The sequence below is a fragment of the Siniperca chuatsi genome, linkage group LG4 (assembly GCF_020085105.1).
Source record: "Siniperca chuatsi isolate FFG_IHB_CAS linkage group LG4, ASM2008510v1, whole genome shotgun sequence".
Taxonomy (NCBI): Eukaryota; Metazoa; Chordata; class Actinopteri; order Centrarchiformes; family Sinipercidae; genus Siniperca; species Siniperca chuatsi.
The window spans coordinates 15,853,170-15,867,591 of NC_058045.1; the positions used below are offsets into that span (position 1 = coordinate 15,853,170).

Sequence of the window (14,422 nt, forward strand, 5' to 3'; positions counted from 1 at the left end):
TCCCTTTAATTTGTAAACCATCTGTAGGTCTGATCTTTCAAAAAAACCACAATTTTATTAGTCACATGAAATTCAGGAAGGTGACTCAATGTTGAGTCAGGTCTTTTGTGCCCGTGTGAAGCCAACTCCAGATCATCTAAATATTCTACTTATCTGAGTTATTCTGTGTGAGTGGGCAGTAGTGGTGATTCACAGGCCAGGTAAAAAGTGTGCTCATGATTATTCAATATATTCCTGTAATAATGACAGGTTATCTGGTTAAAGCAATATTCAGTTTCTCTGGATTGTAATCAGCTAAAAATATATATATATATATATATATATATATATATATATATATATATATATATATATATATATATATATATATATATATATATATATATATATATATATATATATATATATATATATATATATATATATATATATATATATATATATATATATATATATATATATATATATATATATATATATATTTTTTTTTTTTTTTACAACAAATGTATCAGTAATCCAAAGCAGGGTTTCAGTTCAGGGGCCAAATCTGTGAAGTCATAACCAACCGTGCAGCTGATTTCAGAACTGGCAGCTTTTACATTAAATTAAATAGTATCAACACAAAGAAATATTCTTCAGTTTCTACATACACCAAACTAGTGGATTTATATAAAATTAGCAAAAATTTCAATTTAGAAAAAAAAAAATCACATTACTGAGAACGGATGCAGATTTGGCAAAAGTAACATGGATTAGAAAACAATCATTGCAATTTACACATTTCTTTGTTTCTGCCTGTTGTGGATTCTTGACTATCTGTTTACTATCATCCACCACAGGAAAAGTGTTGCATCTTTCCATTCAAAATCTTAATTTTAAATGAAAAGAACAAGTCTTCTTGTCCAGAACACCTTTTAGTGACACGACCGTAAGCCAACAAGCCTTGAATTCAGGAAGTTTCCTTGGCAACTAACTGGTGTGCAACATTCATCCTAATTACACGACCAAATATAGACTCTCTGTGAGCTGCAAGTTAAAACTATCCACACTGACACTGCCTGATTACTAAATATACATCAATCCTGTGGTCCGTACTGAACAGGCCCCATGATTTTAAAGAACTAGGTTCACTGTCAACAGTTTACAATGATTTCATGTTCGTATGTATGTATAGCACTTGAGTCATCTAGAAATACAAAGAGTGAACAAAATCATCATGTAGCAGAACAAAATTAACTTAAAGTGAAAAACAAAAGCACAAGTGAAGGAATGATTATTCAGACCCAATTACACTTTTAACAAACATATCAGTGCTTTCAGTAAGATCCAGCTAAAATTGTATTACCTGTTTTCTCAACTTTTGGAGCAATAAAATAAACCACGGAGGCCTCCTATGCATTATGATGCCACAGCAAAGTCTTTTTGCCACACATCAAGTCCACTTCCACTTTGGAGAATGCATCACGGCTGCGACGGGGCCTCTACAGTGACATGTTGAGCTGTGTCCCAGTTCAGGGCTGGATACGTCCTAACGGGCCGTTACACTGCAAGGTGTAAATAATGCATGACAAACTTACAAATAAATAGAAATTGTATGGATATATTTACCATTAGCCTGACACACTACTTGCCAGTTGTGCTGCATTTGTTGCAGTGAAACAATAAAACTTGTAATGTTAACTCAGGTATCATGAATCTTGTCCCAGTTGACACAATTTAAACTGTCGACCAATTTAGGGCAATTTCCTGGTGATACGAGTTGAAAAGTGGAGCCTAAATTAATTAAATTTGGGTTTCACTGAGTAGATCCACGCATTGTACTGATATCTGCCAATCCATTTAAGTTAATAGAGTGTGATTTATTGGGAGTTATCAGGACAGCATCTGGATCTTTTGACGGACTTCTGCTCTACACTCTGTTTCTGTGACAGTAGACTCTCATTTAGGGCGGAGGCACAAGTTCAGCCAAGTTTTAGCTCCTCTGAAGGACCCACCTTCGTGGGCACCAGAAGGACCCAGCCCTTGAATGGGACACAGCTTTAGATCTGTTGGGGCCCGGTGAGCTTAGCCTGGAAAATGTGGCCTAGATGGACAGTGCACTAGTCAGAGTCTGATCCTGAGTTGTCTTCAGGTGGATCACAGAGAGTTTCTTCAAGAGGTGCTAACGTCCCGTCGGGCCTGACCCCCATTGGCCGGATCACGTTCTGCCTGTGGACACAAAAAGAAAAACATCAGAGATGCCCACTTGCTAGATGGAGAGAGTTTAGATTGGAAGGTTGCCAAATTGCAAACATCAATGGACATGACTTCCTTCATGTATAATTTCAAAGTAAACAAACTTTGTAGACAAAACCCTTTGTGTCCACAGACAGTCTTAAGAGGGCTTTCACTTGTACATCTTTACTCTCTTACTTGCAGAACTCGAGGACCCTCACTTGACAAACCCCCCCCCCCCCCCCCCATGGACACTCGCCCCTGTCTGGCCATCCTCTCTCCCTCTCTGCCCTCCTCTCCTGTGGCAGTTTAATTACAGGATCAGCGCTCAGACTAATCTCCTCAAAGCCACGGCTTCCCCTTCATCCTAATCCAATTATACCTGCACTGTGTGTCACCACTCCCTCTCAGATGATTTATCAGCGAATTATCCATCAAAGATTTAAAAAGGACCCATTTGCATTCATTTGAAAGAGACTGAAATATAAATGGCCATGTAATTCCTACTGATTCCTGCAATTAAATTGAACTTATCCTGGGAAATCTACAGGTTAAGTTCTTTAAATGGAGACAGAGAAGACTTATGGTGTGGTTAATTCTGAAAATATTTCAGCATCTTTTCAGCGATGAAACCTGCAGAGAGGCACTGCCAGCCCACAGCCATATATCACAAAGTTAGCAAGTACAATGAGGACTAACAAGACAAAATAAACAAAAACATCATCTCTCTTAATTAGAGCAAAAAAATAAAAAATCCCTCGTCTTCTCCTCAGCAGTGACAGAGGACTGGGGGTCTGGCAGATGTAAGAGTGGGTGGTGGTGCAGAATATGTGCTAATTGGAGGACCAGTTAAGCAGTTAGGGGAGCACATTCTTGCAATGCTCTGACTGATCTCCCTAGAGCCTGTACTGAGGAAGCACCTCTCCATCATCATCACACCTCCTTCACTGAGGAAGAGAAGAAAGAGGAAAGGAATCTTCCTCTTCTGGGCACACGTGCCTCATTACAGCTCAGCCCCCTCTTTGGTTTAACAATGACGAGGTCAGCTTTCTTATGTCTGAACATTTGTTCACCCGTGTCTCTTCCTCTTTATCCACGTTCCACCCAAATTGCTTTGTCTAGTTGTGCCTCTGTCTCAGTCCACTCCCCATCCAATGACTGGCTCCTCAGAACGAGAATAAAGTCAGGACACATTTGTTATTATGTGGCACATAAAGGAACCAGGACCGACAAGCTGACTGTGTGAGCCAATTAGGTGATAATTAACGGAGCGGTGGTAATGATGCTGCGGTGGCGTGCCGGCAGCTTCCATTTTACTCCAGCTGAATGCTGTGGCGTGCTGGAAGTCCAAGCCTAATTGAAGCTAACGGCAAGAGATTCTTCCTTTGATGAATCGGTTGGCAGGGAGCGAGCTCACTGTTACCTTTTGTACAGGCATCATGCTTGACTAACCTCTGCTCGCTAAGGAAAGGTCAACACAAATACAGCAGAGCTCTTTGCAGAGAAAACAATAAATAATACGAATAATTTGAGTAGGGGAAGCAACAGACAAAGTTAATCATCTTAGTCGAGCCTTTGCAAAAGAACACAATTCATTATTTGTCAAAGACTTCTGTGGCATCTTTATGTTTGTCCTGTTTGTGTCTTAGTTAGCAGGGTATCTGAAAACCCTTTTTTGTTTGTTTAACAACCTTTCTATTAAATTTTCTATTATACACAGATGCCAGACCCCATTAAATACAGTACCAAAAATCTCAAAAACCTGTCAGCAGATTCTAATGATGATTCTAATGGTGGAAAGTTGGGCAACGGGCCCTGTTCCATCAAAACAAACTATTTAAAACATTTACAGTATTATTACGAGAATAAATTGAGAGCATTCTGCAGGAGTTATTTGCTCTCTGACTCCTTTCTAGTTTAGTTTATTCACCTTGACAACTTGTCAAACATATTAACAAGTTTCTGGGCTTCATACTCCTTCTGCTCCTCTGTCATCTCTTCAATGGGGTTCGGCATCGGCTCCTCCACATGACCAGTGATGGGGTTGATGCTGGAACAAGCACATGAGCGAGCTTACTGTACAGCTGCAAATGGATCCATACATTATCAATGCATACACATTAATGTATTAAATAAGTCCTGTGCAGAGCACTCACAAGGGTTTTGCAGATTTGTATTCCTCTGTGTCTGAGTCTTCATCTTCAGAGTACTCAGTCTCTCCTCTCCCTCCTGCAAGAAGTCCTCGAGCCACCAGGAGTCCTGCTGCGTTTCCATATCCTGTATACTTCAACAGGTTGTCCACTGCAAGACGACACCACAGATACACAAGGTTGTGAAGGTAAATATAAATGTTCATGTGTAAGGATGAGCCGTGCTATAGTTATAGCTTAATCAAGCATCTGGCAGTGCACTTCTTCATCAATTGCACCCAACTAGAGACATCATTCCTGCTCTCTCATTCTCATATTTTCTCATCTGAAGTGCTCTCTACCCCACGTTCCTCCCATGACCCGACCACTGCCACCCCCCACCACACACCACACACCCGCTTACCACTTTCTTTGCAGAGGACAAAGAGAAACTCTGCAGCCGTCTGCTTCACACCCATGTCAACATGTGTCATAAGGCGAACCAACTTGTTTCTGACGGCGGTGCCAATCTCTGGCCTGATCTTCACATCTTTCAGTGGGGGAAGTACCTGAAGATGCAGAGATTATAAATCATTCAGATTATTGTTTTTCTGTCACTATAACCTAGTCACTGGCTAATGAACACACACACAGGTTATTAAATAGCTATGAGGTCATTAAAATCAGTTTAGGATCCTGGTGAGACTTCAGTACTTTACTCAGACACTTCAGCAGGGCAGGTGCTTGCCTTTCAGAGCAAAGGAGCACCAGAAATGAAAATTCTTTATTATTGTCTTTGTTTAAATCAGTTGGCAGCTACTGTACCTGAGCTTTGATATATATGCGGATCTCCCTGTGGTGTCTGGATCCTTCAGTCAAAAGGCTGAGCACCGGAGTCAAACCCTCTTTGTAGTTGGAGCCCTGCTTGGGGTGACACAAACCACAGACACTTCACAAGTTGGAACAGTGGGTAGATTTCACTCAGTAGTGCACTCGTGGGTAATATGAAGGATCACAAGGTAAAGACAGGATGGGTGGATGAGAAACTGAACGACATGCAGCAAAGCTTTGTGTGAAGTCATTGTGAGTGTATTTTAGTTCTGCTAGGCCAAGTATCAGATCAGATCTGAGGGCTACCAGGTCCAGCACTACATAACAAATATCAAATAAATGCAAAATGTCACATAAAATGTGTACCATGGCTGGCTGTGAGCGTGCGTATCTTTGCAATGTATGCATCTTAGTTTAAATGTAAGCTCAAAATATTTCTGTTATGTCCTGTAGTGTCAATTACAACAAATTTACTCCATTGGTTTTCTTACAAGTTTTTTAAGGACATATCACAGTTTTAGATTAACTATAAACAACACAAACAGATATATTGGACAAGTAATCAGTAATTTTCAGTGTGTAAACGATGTTGCCAGTTCTCTGTCTTTGCTGCAGAGGATGAACATTACCTTGTCGATCCTTTTCTCCATGAAGTCTAGCAACACCTGGACTGCATCCATGTTTTTCCCACCATATTTCTCTAGTCCTCCCTGGACAGGCACGTCGATTAGCTTGTCCAGGCAGGACACAGGCAGGTTATTCAGCAGATTGATGGCATGGCTGGAGACAAAAAAATATTTTTTAATGACTTCGATCTTTACAAAATGTGAGACATTTAACAGTCCAGTAAATAAAAGGGACACATCTGTTTCTGAGATGCAACTGTCAAAGGGTCCGTGTGGTTGAAGAGGTCAAAGTCTAAATGAGGTTTATGAAGTGAAGAAGATGATTAATAGATGAAAGCTTTGGAACATTTTGCCTGAGACAAGTTGTTCCTAAGTCAAGGACCCCTCATGGCAAAGGACCAATCACCTCTTTTTTTAAATCTACATTTTGTAACAGCTGCCAGATGACCTCAGGGTGCGATCTGGCTCACATGGGGTAAAGGAGCTTTCAAATGTCGAATCATTTCATCTAACTCCCACTTGTGCCACATTGTTTAATCTACACAAATCTATGTTGTCAAGACAGCAAAATACAGGAAATCAAGTTTTATAATGAAAATGTTGGAGAGCTATTTACGCCGTTCACCACTTTATAATTTGTGCTCTGCATACAATCCTCAGCTGTGTTTAGTAAATAGAAAATTCTACCTCCTTTACTGTAGGCAGATTCATCAAGGCTGCCTAGAGTTTTGAGTTTTATTTACTTAGTGTGTATATTTACATTACTAGTGTCTGAGAAAACCTGCAATAGTCAGTTAGAGACCGATAATGAGAAAGATTTTGGCTGAGAGAGGATCTCTGAAATGGTGAATTTGAAAAGACAAAAAGCTGGTTTCTGGGATAGCTGGGCAGCACAGATGGAGGACAAAGCTGGTTGAATATGGTGAATACTGCCAACGCCAAATATCACAGGTCTTCAAATGCTCATAATTCATAAACGTAAAGAGAAACAAGTGGTGTGTAGCTTCACCTGGAAAGACAATCTTAATAATATTGTGTTCTAGTGTGCCGTGTAATCTTATAGTGTGAGAATGTTTGTGAAATTACTTCTTAATTGAGTGCCGCACACCGATTTTAAAGTTGGTTATTATTTTTAAAGACCTTCTGTTTAACACAATATATTAATGTAATTTTGCTGTTTTCTATATAAAAATAACTTTACCCGTTCACACTCCCTTATTTCATTTAGACCAGTTCTGTCACATACTCACATTCCAACAAACTACAACAGAGTTATGTTGGTCAAAAGGGCCAAACTCCCATGACAGGTTCAACCAGCAACTTGACAGGTCAAGAGAAACATCAGTCACTTATACATGACACTGTTTAAATTTCAGTCGATGGCCACAGATTCTTGGCATTCCTGCATTAAATTACCATAAGAAGAAGATACTGCTGCAGTATTACGACAGCTAAGAGCATTTAGAAGATGAAACACCCAACAAGGCTCCAAAGAAACATCTCTGTTTGGCCTGTTTTTCCCACAGCACTGCAGTCTGCTATCAGATTATGGGCTATCAGTCTTAATTTCTCTCACTCATAGCTGCCTCTGCCTGTCCAGAAGGGTGCTTACATGCAAATTACAGCAGGTGATTTTCCAGTGGAGCACATGGATACAAGTTAGTTTGCTGAATGGAGGTATCTGTGTGCTTTTCTATAAAAATCAGTTTCAAATTAAGTTTGGCCAATCTCTTGGCTCAACAGCAGCATTCTAGTAAAACACACAATCACCAAATACAGAGGTGGGGACACACATTTACATACTGTAAGCAATAAAACACAGAAGCATGAAATGACTGGGTCGTTTGATGCTTGTTTTGTGTCCTTTCACAGGTTGCAAAGTGCAGAGCGCCTTCATGCAATCACGGTGTAGCTTACTAAAAGAGATTAAAATATTAAGAGCAGTGAGGAACAGACCTGTGTGCTTCCTCTGTTTTCTCCTCTGTCTCAGTCTTCAACATCAACAGATGGCGCAGGATGGCAGCGATGAGTCTGAACTGGTGGTCATCCTCCTATCAAATCAAGGATGTACAAAAACATGAATTCCAAGCAGACAGTTTTATTGTTCAGAGGTAAAGCAAAACTATAAAGGTAAAAAATACTTAAGCTACAAAAACGGGAACCTGGAGGCACAGGCCTAACTGCAGAAATAGCTGCCTTTAATGAGGCATCACAGCCAGTCTAAAGAGACAGAGTGAGATCAAAGCCTTTAGTCTAGATTTTAAAAAAAGGGAGAAAGAGGAAGTTTGGATTTTTACAGTATCACAGAGGAGAGCAGGGTTTTACTTGAGCCTAAGAACTAAATTTGGTGTCATTAAGACTTACAGTGTGTTAGATGCAGCCTTTGCGTTCTTTCTTTGTCATATGCACAACAATTACAGTGAAGCAGTTGTTGGCAATGAAATTCTTGTTCTCAGGCTCCCTCCAACAATGCTCCAACAAAATATAAAGTAAAATGAGAGATGAGAAAAAGAGAATCTAAGACAAAGACATAAATAGTGCAGAAGTTAAAATATAGGAATATAATGTAAATAAAACAGAATAAAATAAAATATAATACAGAGGTAGACTGGTGTACAGTAGTGATGACATTAATAAACTGTATTGTAGACAGGTTGAGCAGTAATGTAGTAAATGTATATGCTTAATAAGAACTGGCTGTGGACAGGTGAGAACAGAATGTAGACAGGTAATGCACATAAATATATATATTGTGATGGTTTAATAGCTTGTAAACAGTAGTAAAATAAATATATATGTATACTGCAATGTGTGCAGGTGTAAACAGGTAATATGTATACTGTACTGTAAAACAACCCCAAAGTCCTCTTCTCCACATTCAACACTCTTTTGAACCCATCTCCAGCCTTCAGTTTAAATGATGAAGCCTCAGTTCTCAAATGACTTTTTTTTAAAGAAAAAAAAAAAATCGACTCCATTAGATCCAGTATTACAAATGCAGATTTATCAGCTCTCTGTGATCTGCCAGTGGGTGAGCATCCATGTACTATGACATCTTTTAGTTTGACAACAGATGATGAAATTAGTGTCACCATCAACAAAATAAAGTCATCCACAAGACCCCACACTAGACCCTGCTGCTACCAACCTGTTGAAATCCAGCTTCCAGTGCGTCTCTCATGAAAAAACAAGAATAATCAACACATCTCTGCAATTAGGTACTTTCCCCTCTGCTTTTAAAACAGCTCTGGTAAAACCGCTCCTTAAGAAGCCTGATTTGGACATTAACGACCATGCCAACTACAGGCCCATCTCAAATCTTCCTTTTATATGTAAACTTTTTGAGAAGATTGTATCTGAGCTGTTACAAGGTCATCTAAATACCAATAACATATAAGATAAATTCCAGTCCAGCTTTAGATACAACCATAGCACTGAAACCGCTTTTTTAAAAACGTAGTAAATGACCTAAGAATTTCAACTGACTCAAACAATGTAGCAGTCCTAATTTGATATGATCGATCATGGCATTTTAATCAATCAACCTGAGAAATGGGTGGGTCTCTCTGGCACAGTGCTTGACTGGTTTCTCTCATACCTGTCTGAAAGAAAATTCTTTATTAGTTTAGGTGACTCTGTGTCACAAACATCGAAAACGGCGTTCCTCAGGGAAGCATTCTGGGTTCTATTCTCTTTTCTTTATGTATGCTCCCTCTGGGCAATTTAATTAGTCACCATAATTTTAACAAGGTCACAAAAACATAATTTTTTCATCTGAGGAACATACTTACTGTAACTCTCTTTTTACTGGTCTCCTTAAAAAGTCAGATAATTCAGAAAGCTGCAGCCAAGATTTTGACCAATACACACAAAAAAAGAGATCACATTACCCTTATTATCTGCTCGCATCACTGCACTGGCTACCTGTATCTTTTAGAATTGATTTTAAAGTCCTTTTATTTATCTACAAAGCCTTACATACTCTAGCACCCTCATACATCAGGGACTGCCTCTCATTTTATGTCCCAACAAAAACTCTCAGATCTTCCACTGCCTTTCTTTTAGAAGTTCCTAAAGTGTCCCACAAGAAATCTGGTGAGGCTGCTTTCTCTTTTTATGGCCCTAAACTGTGGAACTCCCCTTGGACCTCAGGACAGCAAACTCCCTTGGTATTTTTAAAAATAAATTAAAGACCTATCTTTTCGACTAGGATTTTAATTTGGGTTGATGTTCCTGGTATCATTTATCATACTGTTTATGTTTTCCTTCTATTGACTTTGCTATTTATTATTGATATAATATGTCTTGTGAAGCACTTTGGGCTGCATCTTTGCATGAAATGTGCTATACAAATAAAGTTATTATTATTTGAAATACCTTCTTAAGACTTGACTGCCAAATTTGATAGTGATTTTCCAAAATTAGTTGTAGCTACAAAGTATTACAATCACAATCACAATCAAATATAATATATACTTCACACATGGTCCAAAAGCATATGTAGCAAATATTGTCCTATTTGACTCACAGGATAAGATGATACTGTTTTTTGGCCTGTGTGTGAAGCCTATGAAAGAGCGAGCTAGTGTGTCAAATGAAAGCAGCCTAATGCTGGAAAATACTGCTGGTGATATTGGTGTAAAGAAGCTGTACATTTTGTCACAGTAAGAAAAGCACAGGTGTAAATAGTAAAACATGCTGGCTCACTGTCACACTGTTCCTGCTATGACCATTCAAAATGTCTGCTGTGAAAAAGATCTGTGCTGGACTGGATATCGTTGACAGTGACTGATCTGATTTACATGTGAAACACTATCGTTATTACACAACTTAAATGTGAAAGTAAAAAAAGAGGAGGGCATTTTGTGAGTGCGACCTGTCGAATCATGTCTGTGTATTTCATAATCAAGTGAAGCTACTGCAAAACCAGTTTAATATGGACATGTATAAAAGGCTTGTATGAAGTTGATTTTACAGTTTTGATTTTTTTTTTTTTTAAAAAGGGGTCAGTGGTGGTCCCTAAATTTACCTTCTCTCTGTGGACATTTGAGAAAATCACAGGTGTAACTAATAACATTAATCACACCTATTCATAAGGACTCTCCCCCCACACATTGATTTTCTCAGTAATTGTCTTGGCTGCTCTTTAAGTGCTACACTGGTCATAGCTGTGTTCCTGATAGTGTGTGATTTGATGTGTAATATTTGTCTTCCTCATACAGCACATAGTTTTGCATGAACTGAATCTTGAATTGCAATGTTTTAATCAAGATACACTACATTTTATGTCACATTTACATTTCAGGGATTCAGCTGACGTGCTTACCACTGACAGTAAATTACTGAGAGTGTCTTCGTCAGAAAGACGTAAACAGGACAAGTGGTTTGTGATAGATATAATTTGGCTGTTGTGGGGATCAGATGTATGATCTTTGTGGTCCAGGACAGTCTACTCTGTAATTGAGCAAATGACTGAGCCAGAAACATTTACGTTTCTGGTGATGCATACCAGACCAGCTCTTTACCCCTCCGTATAGAGTCAGAGAACAAACCCAAATAACTAGCATGCAACATGAACCTTTACTGTAACATTACACACTCTTACAGACTCACAACACACTCACCTCACCACTAGCCTCAGACAGTGTGAGGTTGAACAAGGCTTTGAGCACTTCCATTGCTCGCTCATTGTCCTTTGCAGGCATGGGCAGGGCCTGCGGATCTGGACAAGCAGCTTCATAGGGACCAACCCAGCGCACATCCAGGGTGTGCTCCAGCACCTCTGTCAGTAGTCTCACAGCATGCAGTTCTCTCCTCAAAACTCCTCTCAGATCAGGTCTCAGGGCAGACAGCAGGAAGAGAAGGCGCAGTGTGAACAGGCCCACCTCGTGGTGCCATGTGCGGACTGTACGCAGGGTGGCACACAGGCCATGAGCCAGCTGTACATCTACACTAACCTGCTGAGCTGCAGGACTGTTGTACACCACATTGCATAAGCACTTCAAGGCCTCCACCACCACTCTCTCCTCCTCCTCTGACTGGATGTCTTCCTGAGAGCTTTTTTCACTGTCACCTTCTTCCTCTCCAGCATACAGCCCCGCCATCCCTCCCAGGATCAGCATGCCCTCCCTGGTGGCTACAGGTGCGAGGACACGCTTGTCTCTGGACAGGATGCGGAGTGTCTCCAGACATGTCTTCTGACAGCTGGACTGCACCTGCCTCCCAAGTACTGTCAACACACTCTGACACAGCTTCTGAGATTACACAGAGTGAAAAGATTACAGATTATAACATAACTGGGCTACCTTGATCATCTAACAACCAACTGCTCATACAACTAGTACTTACACTCCGCAGGGTTTCTTCCTTTTGGTCAAAAGTGAAGGTGTGACTGTTCTGAAACAGATAAAGATGCTCATGGTGGACACCTAACAACTGAGCCTGACTTGTAACAGACATATTAAACACGCCATATTACAAATAAGCCCCAGCCTCTTTGAAACGGATATAAATGTCAACATATTCCCCAGAGATCTCCAAGAAATAGCTAATGTTTGCTAATTGTGCTGAATAACTCTACGTGCACTAACATGGTTTGTGAGCAGGCAGCATTAGCATTATGTGTTTGCCTCATTCATAGGTTTGGGTGTGATATGTTTGTTATAGAGCATCTTTGGTTTAACGATTAGATATCATATGTTAACATTTTAGCTTAGTTGGCTAGTAGCTAACTCAAAGCTAGCTGTTTAGCTAGCTAACGTTAGCACCGTCGTTTGTTTTGGTTGACGTAAAAACGAGCAGAGCCGCGACTCACCTCTCGATTATACTGCTGCAGAAGCTTCTCGACTTCCTCTCCGTTGGCAGTTTCAAGCTGCGACAAGATATTATTCAAATCCATGGTGGATATCTGAAGAAAGTGTATGGTTAGCTTGGTTTGACGTGACCAATGAGTGTTGTGCAGCTAGCTAGCTAGCTGGCTGGCCGGCTAGCTTAGTGTGTGTGTGTGTGTGTGTGTGTGTGTGTGTGTGTGTGTGTGTTACAGTCAGGTCTGCTGCTGTCAACAGGGACACTCCCCTGACTGTCGCCATCAGCAGCAGGGCTGTCCTGCTCTCCTCTGGGTTTATTTAGTGTTGTACAGTTTTATACACAAAATTCAAAGTGGGCTATCTGAATACTCCAATCAACAGTCTGGTGATCATACTGCATAATATAAAAGGGATATACAAAACTCACACATAAATATCCTCAACTTTTATTAAGTCTGAATCAGAGCCGCATTTCCAGGCACACATGGTGACTATGTATGTGTAGATTTTGGTATTGGTAGCTATGTTTTGGGATATTTTGATCAGATAAATAAGGGAAATGAGAATTCATTAATTAGTATGCAGGTATTATCCATAATAATGCAGTACAATATTTTAATAAAATATTGTACTGCAAAAAAACATGCAGAGCAAACATGTAAATTGTATGCAACTTATTAATTTGAGAATTATATGAAATACATCTTTCTGGCTCATGTTGTGGCGTTTGGAAATGAATGAGACAATTTAAAAGTCCGTGATTCCTTCACAGAACAGAGGTTTGGGTTGCCACAGTCACTTCTGGCGTCAAAATGCCTTTGTATTAAAAAAGCTCACATACATTTTCCTCTGTGACAGTCATATCTGTTCAAATCTCTCTTACTGAGAAATGAACCAACAGACTGCTTGTATTTAACTCTTGAATATCATGTTTAGCCTGGTGTTACTGAGTTAACAGTGAAACTGACTATGTGGCCTATACAAATATATTTATTAATGAAAAAAAAAGGTTAACTTCTACATTTAAGCTTATTTGAATAAAAATAAATATACCCATACAACTGGAGTGTTGCCATCAGTATTTTTTATTTAAGAATTTCTTGTAAATGACAGTGAATGGGGCAGTGATGCTGCAGATACACAGTTGGACAGCTTTCATACGCAGGCTCAGACTTGCTGCAGCCACTGATGTGACTGCAGAACAAGTATACCTCGGCTCTTAGGTGACTCTGTGCCACTTTTCATGTCATTAAATGGGATCAGGATATATTGGCTGCATCTGCCTCACATTAACAGCCTCCAGTGTTTGAACTTTAGTTGTTTCTGTGTGGAGTTTGCATGTTTTCTCCTTGTCTATGTAATCTTCTTCCTTCAACATCTCAAAGGCATGCACATAGATTGGAGAATCTAAACTACTGTTAACTGTGATTGTGTCTGTTTTGCTGCTAATAAATGTTCCCAACGTTCAGTTTCCCTTCATGACCCTGAACAAGAATATTTTAATATGGAATATGGACCCCTGCATGTGAATTTAGTTTGTAATAAGTGTATTTATTCATCCACTGACACATTGTTTACATTATCCATATGTACATACTGAGTTTAAAAATACTGACACAGTTTGAAACTTGAAATAATAGAATAATTTTATATTTTCAGATACATCTCTTGAATTTTTCTTTTTTAGTTTTATACAAAGAAATTCCTAATTGTAGACAAAATATACTTGAATCAATGTGTTATGGACGTATTTTAAAGCATATAACTAAATATATAATTAAAATAAAAACCACTGTATAAGCAGTGTTTTGGTGAT

General features: G+C 39.4%; 1 protein-coding gene across 3 annotated transcripts; it reads right to left on the minus strand.

Moving 5' to 3' along the window:
- Positions 1–639: 639 nt before the first annotated feature.
- Positions 640–12,909, minus strand: ric8b (RIC8 guanine nucleotide exchange factor B). Of its 3 annotated transcripts, none has more exons than XM_044193943.1 (10): positions 12,615–12,909; positions 12,149–12,196; positions 11,425–12,054; positions 7,757–7,851; positions 5,804–5,954; positions 5,169–5,264; positions 4,768–4,912; positions 4,371–4,515; positions 4,145–4,264; positions 640–2,208 (listed from the first exon to the last, which is right to left on the minus strand). In XM_044193943.1, the coding sequence occupies exons 1-10, from the start codon at positions 12,696–12,698 to the stop codon at positions 2,100–2,102; spliced, it is 1,623 nt and encodes a 540-aa protein (XP_044049878.1). In that variant the 5' UTR covers positions 12,699–12,909; the 3' UTR covers positions 640–2,099. The 3 variants fall into 3 exon arrangements, with proteins under 3 accessions (XP_044049878.1, XP_044049877.1, XP_044049880.1); XM_044193942.1 differs by having other exon boundaries at positions 5,169–5,267; XM_044193945.1 differs by lacking the exon at positions 12,149–12,196 and having other exon boundaries at positions 5,169–5,267.
- Between the last annotated feature and the right edge of the window lie 1,513 nt (positions 12,910–14,422).

Bases quoted from the DNA above. Each gene is read 5' to 3' on its own strand.
- ric8b (XM_044193942.1), bottom strand. From the start codon at position 12,698: ATGGATTTGAATAATATCTTGTCGCAGCTTGAAACTGCCAACGGAGAG. The intron at 4,913-5,168 runs GTACAGTAGCTG...CTGCATCTTCAG, and splicing joins GCATATATATCAAAGCTCAG to GTACTTCCCCCACTGAAAGA. The intron at 4,265-4,370 runs GTGAGTGCTCTG...TGCTTGTTCCAG, and splicing joins TACAAATCTGCAAAACCCTT to CATCAACCCCATCACTGGTC.